Source organism: Haliotis rufescens, unplaced genomic scaffold, assembly GCF_023055435.1.
Source record: "Haliotis rufescens isolate VD_foot unplaced genomic scaffold, xgHalRufe1.0.p SCAF_17, whole genome shotgun sequence".
Classification (NCBI taxonomy): domain Eukaryota; kingdom Metazoa; phylum Mollusca; class Gastropoda; order Lepetellida; family Haliotidae; genus Haliotis; species Haliotis rufescens.
The window spans coordinates 23559002-23568394 of record NW_025963857.1 but is presented as its reverse complement, the minus strand read 5'-3'; the positions used below and the strand labels follow the sequence as shown (position 1 = coordinate 23568394).

The window sequence follows — 9393 nt, the reverse complement described above, 5'->3', positions numbered from 1 at the left end:
ATTCCACTGTTAGGATGGCTCGTTCTTTGCTGGTGTTGGTTATGCTGCTCTGTGTCAGTACTGAGGGTAAGTGCAATCTTTCCATGACTTTCCACCATCTTCCCATGTTTTAAACATCAGCATTTTTTAACACAGCTTATTCAATTCGTAGTAACATCAAATGCAGATGTAACACTGCAACCCTCAGCGTAGGTATAACCAGGATTGTAAACATTTTCAGAATTTTACAGCGTCCCTGTAACCGAAGTGTTTCTGTAACCCAAGTTGTTCTGTCATTCTGAGTGGATCTGTAACCTTGATTATAGCTGTAACAAAATGGTTGATTTAACCCAAGTTGTTCTGTCACTGAGTGGATCTGTAACCTTGATTTTACCTGTGACCAAATGGTTGCTGTAGCCCTGAGTGTAAATGTCACCCAAAGTGTGGCCAGAACTTAATTATGTTTCCTCTAGCGTAGGGGCGGCAAGGTAGCCTAGTGGCTAAAGTGTTCGCTCATCAAATGTGAGTGAGTGATTTTGGTTTTACGCCGCTTTTAGCAATATTCCAGCAATATCACGTCGGGGGACACCAGGAATGGGCTTCACACATTGTACCCATGTCGGGAGTCGAACCCGTGTCTTCGGCGTGACGGGCGAACGCTTTAACCACTAGGCTACCCGACCGCCCCGCTCATCAAAGGGTACAAAGTGTGACACAAACTGCAGATGTCCTCCGCCGTGAGTGAGTGAGTTGGGTTTAACGCCGCTTTTAACAGTATTCCAGTTATATCGCGGCGTGTCAGCTATTCCAGTTATATCGCGGCGTGTCAGCTTAATGTGGGAGGAAAGCCCGAAGTGATGCAGGTCTCAGACGTTTACCAGTTCGGTGAAACCCACGAGCACGGGTATGGTGCTGACAAACCTAGAAACAAAATCGGGGCGAACCGGGATTCGAACCCACAATCATAGGTTTCTGGCGTGCCCAAGGGACGCAACTCTGCACAGCGAATCGCGGCGCTTTAGACGACTGGGCCACCCGTGCCCCCTCCTTCGCCGTGAATTTGCTGGAATAGTTGTATAAGCCGTGTAAAACCATACTCACTGACTGGTGTAGTGTTATTGTGGTGAAGATGTAGAGCAAAACGATACATATTGTGTTATTTTGTTACAGTGACCCCATACACGTCAGCGGACATAAAGAATTTAGTAAACACTATATTTGCTGATTACGATGTTCTTGTTAGACCTATCTACAACCAAAGTATTCCGACGAAAATAAATGTGGTCTTCTGGATGAAACAACTGGAGTTTTTGGTAAGATATAGACACAGCAATAGTTAACTATAGCATTACCAATAAATCTTCAAATACCAATACTTCAAATTATTAATCTACATGTATTCATACTTGTTCATATGTCGAATTAAAAGGAAGAGAATTGGAGTATCATTGATATATACGATTTGATGTATGATGTGAACACAGTAAAAATGGTTATAAAAACATTGGAGTTCGTCATAAACATGTTTCACTGTATTCACAATATATCGATTTGGACTGTTGAAATCTGTACGTTATATCTGTAGTTCGTTTTGGTGCGCTGGTTTTGATTCCCCAAACAAGGGGACCGACCATTTGATTTTTTTATTAAGACATGATATTTTTTCAGCTACATTTGCAAAACCAGTCTTCTTTTTAATTAAAAAGTATGGGCCTAGTTAAAAAAAAAATACAATCACACAACAATGTATTATTTGTGACGACAATTTATTTTTGTTTCAACAATCTGAAGCAGAATTATTTTTTTCAAGGATGCCTTCCCCCTGCCACCGAATATCAAATGGTCGGTCACTAAATGCAACGTTTTCATATTAAATATATGTGTTTCGGTATGCCGTAAGAATACAACATATACATAATACATAGAGCAGTCGCGAATTTTGAAATGGTTCGTGATGTCCGTGATGTATTGTAGGTGTCAGTTCAACCTGTATGTGACAATATCTGTTTTAGGACATGAAGAAACAGGCTATGAAGTCTTTGGGCCATTTTAGCATCGTAAGTAATTAAGGCTATGTGGAACATTCAATTTTACATAAAATCCTAATTATTACTAAATTTATTTATTATACGTTATGTTAATGATCTAAGTCACAATGTCATCGACCCGGCACGTTCCGGGTTAGAATAGGTCTTCAGTAACCAATGCTTGCCGTAAAAGGCGACTATGCTTGTCGTAAGAGGCCGTCTGAATTTTTGTTTTTTATTTGTGTCTTCAGCAACCCTTGCTTGTTGTTAGAGGCGACTAACGGGATCTCATTGTCTGGCTCGCTGATTTGGTTGATGCATGTCATCGTATCCCAGTTTTGTAGATCGATGCTCATGATGTCAATCACTGGATTGTCTGGTCCAGATTCGGTTTTTTACAGACCGCCGTCAAATAGCTGGAATATTGCTGAGTACGGCGTTAAACAAGAAAGAAACAAATAAACACAATGTCATCACAATACTGTGTGCGAACACTGTTGTGTTCATACTGATTTTGAAGTCACAAATGACATTTAATACTAAACAAAATGATATAATTCTTTTGCCGTTATGATTTACGTTGAGAATCCGTTTTATTATGTGTCAATACTCGGATACGTCGATGTTACTTAAGAGATACCAGAACATCAGGAACCGAATACAATTTCCAAGAAATGAAGGTACACAACTAAAAAATGAAACGCATGATATGTAAGTGATTCAGAAATGGCTGTCATTATCAACATATAATTTCACAATGCGCAAAGTATTGGTTTTCATTACCATCCGAAAACACCGCGTTTGGAGCACAAACAAAAAATGAAATCTTAAAGAAACACAATAAAAATTAATGTCATACAAATCTCACACAACATTTGATGCACGTCCTACTGGTAGCTATTCAAGAACAGGAGCCTCGATTTCACAAGGAGCAATGGACATTCCTACACTTACAACGTCATTGACCATTTGGAGGCTGGACAAAAGAAGGTTTCACGACTTTCGCACAGTTACCTGCCTCGTTCTGGAAGACCATGGGGGCCCAGAACCGCCCCATCTGCTCATGTCTCTTGCGTAACCGCTTCTTAACGGCCCCCTCTACCACTTCTGTAGTTCCAGGTCTGCGTAGAATAACCGACCAAATCGTTAGGAACCGTTTTAGGTGAGCAGAAATAAGAGCTCGCAGACCATTACGTGTCATTAATCTGCCACGTCATCAACGTCACCTTCAGTGGTGCCGAAACGATCATGGGCGTTCTCGACAGGAATGGAGGACTGTCGTTTTCAGTGATGAATCGAGATTTCACCTACGACATCCAGATGGCAGTACAGGTACACAGAAAACGTAATGAACGTTTGACGCCAAAGTGCTGTTCAACAGTTAGATACGTTTGCCGGTGGCAGTGTTATATATCATGACCATGTCTTCACTAGAAGAACAGAGCTTGTGCACGTCTCAGGCAACCCAACAGCCGTTCGGTACTGCAACGAGATCATTCAGCCACACACCATTCACTCATATACAAACGTAAAGTAGTCTTCAACATGAAAATGAAGGACGCAAAACCGATTTCCTTGAATTGAACAGCATCCTGTTCGTCGCCGCACTTTCACATCGCCAGATCTTAACCCATTTGAACATGCATGGAGCGAACTTGATAGACGTGATCTGTATTTTAGATCTTATGAACCTGAACTCTTATATGTGACTTATCTCATGTAGTTTATGATATCTTCATATTTGTATCTTAATCACAGAATTGGACTGACGAGTTTCTGCAATGGAACCCCGCTGACCACAATGGACTGAAATACATCACTGTCCCCGAAAATAGGATCTGGAAGCCAGATTATGTCATTAACAACGAGTAAGTTATTCATACTGAAATGCTCTCTGTGGACTAAACAAAATATTCACAAATTTATATACATCAAGTCCAGGTCAGAGCAATTAACGAGAGTGATTATTGCTAAACGCCGCATCAGCAATTAGCAGCTGTTAATGTTTACTCCCTTTGAACTATAATGTGTTGTATTGTACATGTTATTTTCGAGAGGAAAGTGTCTAGAGGGTTGTGCAAACATAGCATCCAAAAGCGGGAGTGATATGACAATCGGTATTGGGAGAAAAGGTACAGATAATCGATTGTGAGAATATGCGGGAAATACCAAACTTAACCCACTTGTTCATAAAATTGACTTTTCCGACATTGCCGACAAGGGATTCAATTCAGGGAGTCATCATAATTAAATTAAGGTAACTATTTTTAAAGCTTGCAAATTTGATCAACATCCTTAAAGAAGCTATACACAATGTTGATATCTAATTAATATAAGAAATAAACGAGTTGCGCCTCTCATGGTTTATTCTCCCTGCAGTGTTTTATTGTACGTAAACAACTCCCACTCGTCGCTTATTTCTTTAATAGACGCCTGCATGTACCTATAGTTGTTCGAACCCTTGGGGATTCTTAATAAGAACAGGTTCCTAGCAACCAATGATGCTGGTAAGAGGGGACTTACCCGATTGCGGGTAATCTAAATCACTGCATTGTCTGGTCCAGACACTAATATTTACAGGCCTTTGTCATATTGGAATATTTCTGAATGCACACTTGCACTCCTCTTTGATCTGGCAATTTTGAAGCTTGCCGAGTTGTTTACAAACAAAGCCGAAACAAACATCGATCCACCTATGAAGATGGAAAAAAACAAAGTAGGACCCGAACAAACCCGCGAATTGTATTCCAAATGCCAGATAAGTTCACATGGTCCCCTAGTATGGCAGCCTAAATCGGTTACTGGTGATATGCTGTTTTTTATAATGTGTAGTGAGATCCTTTTAAATTGAAATCTGCGATAGTCTAGTTACTTTACTGTCGACTGTTATACATGTTGATATATGGTCTAAATGTATTTTATTATCAATATAAAACTTTTTATAGTCACGATATGGCTGAAATACTGCCGATTTGACTTTAACCCATTGCCAATAATGTCTGTTTGGCAATGAAACATTGCATTTGTAATATCGTAAACGCGGTTTCTCAAACATAAACACTTCTTAAACATACACTTACTCATTCGTATGCATGGGTGTGTAATCGTAAAACGCATACATATAGCTGGAATATTTCTAAAAGTGTTGTAAATAGACAGATGAATGACAGGGAATATTTAGTCTCGACTATATATCTGCCAAAATATTCGTTGGGTCATTGAAATTCACTGTTCACATGATTGATATGAATTACTAAATCACCGACAACAGCCCCAAAACAAAAGATTGCGCTGTATATGCTCAAGCAGTTTAACCGCGTAACATTGCACTCTAGAATATGTCAAGCATTGGAACCGTGTAGCACAGCAACTTCATAATGACGTCACATCCCTGATGTGACGCAAAAGATATGACGTCAAAGTCGTAAAAAGAAATAATTGTAGTAACAGCAACATTTCATTTTGTAACCTTTAACCTTTAAAAATGCCTACCACAATTACTGTAAAAGAAGTACTATTCTATAAATGTAAGCCTCTGCGGTGATGTGACCGCCAAATCGGCTGTTTTAATCAGTCTTATGTTGAATGTGTTGATCTCTCATTCCATTTCTGAGTATTATTTATTATGATTTGATAACCTCTGATTGACCAATCAGAATAGTGTAATTTCAATATTCATGGTAGAATTGACATGACAGAGCATAGGCTATTAGCCAAGAGCAACTAATTATAGTTTGGTCACAATACCAAGGAACCAAGAAGGCATACGGTATCTCTGCTACCTGAAAGTAAACTCCAGTGCAAACACTCGCTAATAACATTAAGACTTAGGACAATGGAGAGGTGTTTTGTGTACGTTTTCATATAACGTCTATACGATATTCTTCATTGCAGCATCACATCCAAAAAGAAAATGGGAGATGGCAGCAGCTTAGTTGTCATTGAGTCCAATGGTCGTGTATTATGGGAGCCTGGGTTCATTGCTACAACTGTCTGTAACGTTGACATCAAGTACTTCCCGTTTGACATACAAAAGTGCCCTGTGAATATTACATCATGGATGACATCCAACATCAGCCTACGTAGCTACTCAACCAGAGGCATTTCTTTAGATTCGTTCACAGAAAACGGAGAGTTTGAAATAAAGGGCTTTTGGGTTGAACACACTCTCTTTCCAATGACTTACATCAAAAATGAAATGCTGGAGGGATTAGCATTTTTCGTCGTTCTGAAGCGGAGGACAACCTTCTACTGGCTGTGTCTGGTGTCACCACTGCTGGTGTTCCCCTTGCTGAGTCCTCTGAGTTTCCTGGTTCCTGCAGACAGTGGTGAGAAGACGACCCTGGCCATCACGTCTCTACTGTCAATCTTTGTGTTCATGTCGTCCATCTATGAGACGTTGCCAAAGCTTTCTAATCATGTATCCTTGTTCGGTAAGGCTGTATGGCTTATATCCTTCCTTGTGATTTAATTTTTACGAGCATCCGTGATGATCCGAGATAGAGTGAGTGAGTGAGTCTGGTTTAACGCCGCTTTTAACAGCATTCCAGTCATATCACGGCGTGTCAGCTTAATGTGGGAGGAAAGCCCGAAGTGATGCAGGTCTCAGATCCGAGTTAGAATTGGACGTCAGTAACCCATGCTTGTCGTAAGGGTCGACTAACGGGATCGGGTGGTCAGGTTGGCTGACTTGGTTGATGCATCGTCAAGTAGCTGGAATATTGTTAAGTGTGGCATTAAACAACAAACAAAACATCATAGGAACAAAATAAATATCACCTGAAACGTGACATTGTTTGATCTACAGTAAGGGATAACCTTCATTTTCTCCACTATCGGGACTGCACGTTTTTGCCTGGGCTTAAAAACGAAAATATAAGCCCATAGGCTGGCTTATATTAAATTGAAAAAGTGATTGATCTGCCATACCGGATTTGTTTCAACATGTGTTCAAGCACGCTTCTATATGGCCAATTTTCACTATTACTGCATCTCAGGTGCTGTTACAAGTGTAACAAGACACATTGGACCCCCCTTGACGTAGGTGATATTCCGTATACTCAAAATGGCATTTTAAACGCATATGACAGACAAGCATATCTGCGATATATGTTTGTTGTTATTTCTTGTGACAGCTGTCATTTCAATTTTGAACGTATTCTTTACTAATTGAAAAAGCAACTCATGTCTTATGTTGAAGTGTTGCTCTCTCATTCCATTTGGTAGGATTGTTTCATTACACTTAGGATATTCATTCTTCCTTTCATGTTTTGTCCTTTTTATTTTTAAGCCCTGGGCTTACATTTGGATAAATGATACTCAAATAAATTAGGTAAAAGGGGCCTAACAACGTGCAGTCGCGGTATATATATTGCCGACAATCGACAAGGTCAATCAACCCTTTGGGTTGGTAAATTGTCAAAGCATGTGCAGATTCTAAAACAAAGTACACATTCAACTTGTGATTTGGTCGATTTTATAGAACTGTATTTGCATTTGAGAACTTAACTTTTCCAATTATGTTTCAGTGTTACTGACCTCTGTTCAAGTCTTCGTCAGTATGCTAACGGTGGTCTGCAACGTCATCATCTTGTGTCTACACAGGCTTACCTCCCGCCATAAAATTCCCAAGTGGCTAAACATAATTGTCCAGCGGGACAAACCAACATTTACTTACTTAAATTGTGAGGACACCGCTCCGGAAACAAGGAAGATTAGTGATAGTGCTGACACGACATGGGCGATGGTTGCAGCATTCCTTGGCAAAATATGTTTAGGGTTCTCATTAGTTTGTACCACTATGATCACCATTGTGTTTGGAGCGTTAATGATCTATCAATGAACTACCGTCCAATGGCATTGTCGTTTCCATCGCTTGAACCTTCTGGTGACAGGAGCCAATCCTGACTGTGGCCGACTGTTTCAATTAGACTTGCTTCTGTCATGTTGAAGTATTGGCATATGAATTTTTCGGTGCCAACCAGTTTTTAACGCAACTAGTTGTTAGGTTGATATTACATGGTTTTGTGGCGGATTACAGAATGGTGTCACATTTGATATTGTGTTATTTTTTGGCACAGACAAGGATGCTCTCAGTTGAAAACGTCAAGAGCTCTTTGTCACATTTGCAATTGTGGGGTATTGCATTTTTATGTACCGTTCTACAACGATACATTCACGATATAATTCATATGGAGAGCACTGTCTGGATGTTTTATTGGCTTGTTTAACTTGTACTTTAAATTTGTCTCTAATGTAATGCGCTAGGTTGTGAAAAGTCATCTGTATTAATCAGATTGAGACTTACAATTAAGATTATTATGGCTATTATGGTTCTTATGTTTCTATATGAACTAAGATCTCACTTTGAGGGACGGTGGGGTAGCCTTATGGTTAATGCGTTCGCTCCCACAAACCCACGATCCCCGAGTTCGATTGCCCACATGGGTACAATGTGTGAAGCCCATTCCTGGTGATAGGAAAGCGGCGTTAAACAATATACACTCACTCTGTCTTTGAACTATTAAAACATCCCTATAGAGCTGAAGATTTGCTAAAAATGTTTTATTGGCTTGTTTAATTTGTACTTTAAATTTGTCTCTAATGTAATGCGCTAGGTTGTGAAAAGTCATCTGTATTAATCAGATTGAGACTTACAATTAAGATTCGGCTAAGTGTTGGTCTTTAGTAACTAATGCTTGTCGTTTGAGGCGACTAACGGGATCAAGAGGTCTTGCTCGCTGGCTTGGTTCATGCATGTCATCATATACCAAATGCGTTGATCGATGCTCATAAAAGGCATATTGGTGAGCGCGGCGTTAAGGAACAAACAAACAAACAAACAAACAGAAGAGAGCGTGGTCCCAGTAGGATTTCACTTTCGTTGCATGCATATTACCATGACACAAACCGTTCTAACGGAATAAGAAAAAGACAAAGATATTTACTTAATCAGGTCAGGAAAATACGTAGATGTGTGTCCCATTCGTTTGTATATTATTTCGATAACACGAAAAAAATATTATAATATCAAAGGCAAATATGTATCTATATGAACTAAGATCCCACTTTGAGGGACGGTGGAGTAGCCTTATGGTTAATGCGTGCGCTCCCACAAGCCCACGATCCCCGAGTTCGATTGCCCACATGGGTACAATATGTGAAGCCCATTCCTGGTGATAGGAAAGCGGCGTTAAACAACATACACTCACTCTGTCTTTAAACTATTAAAACATCCCTATAGAGCTGAAGATTTGCTAAAGAGACGTACACTTTTAACACAATCAATATACTGTAGACTTTGTTGTGACATGTTCCGTGAACCATGTAATGACACCTGCTATAGCTCTGTGATGGGTTTATGAGGTTTTTTTAATTTATTTTATCA

General features: G+C 39.7%; 1 protein-coding gene across 1 annotated transcript; it reads left to right on the top strand.

Moving 5' to 3' along the window:
* On the top strand, positions 1-8045 carry LOC124125733 (neuronal acetylcholine receptor subunit alpha-7-like). Its single transcript, XM_046489099.2, has 6 exons — positions 1-66; positions 1150-1292; positions 1992-2036; positions 3765-3874; positions 5901-6439; positions 7535-8045. Exons 1-6 carry the CDS (start codon positions 15-17, stop codon positions 7846-7848), a joined length of 1203 nt encoding a protein of 400 aa, XP_046345055.1. The 5' UTR covers positions 1-14; the 3' UTR covers positions 7849-8045.
* The last annotated feature ends 1348 nt before the right edge of the window (positions 8046-9393 follow it).

Bases quoted from the DNA above. Each gene is read 5' to 3' on its own strand.
- LOC124125733 (XM_046489099.2), top strand. From the start codon at position 15: ATGGCTCGTTCTTTGCTGGTGTTGGTTATGCTGCTCTGTGTCAGTACT. The intron at 67-1,149 runs GTAAGTGCAATC...ATTTTGTTACAG, and splicing joins GCTCTGTGTCAGTACTGAGG to TGACCCCATACACGTCAGCG. The intron at 1,293-1,991 runs GTAAGATATAGA...TATCTGTTTTAG, and splicing joins TGAAACAACTGGAGTTTTTG to GACATGAAGAAACAGGCTAT.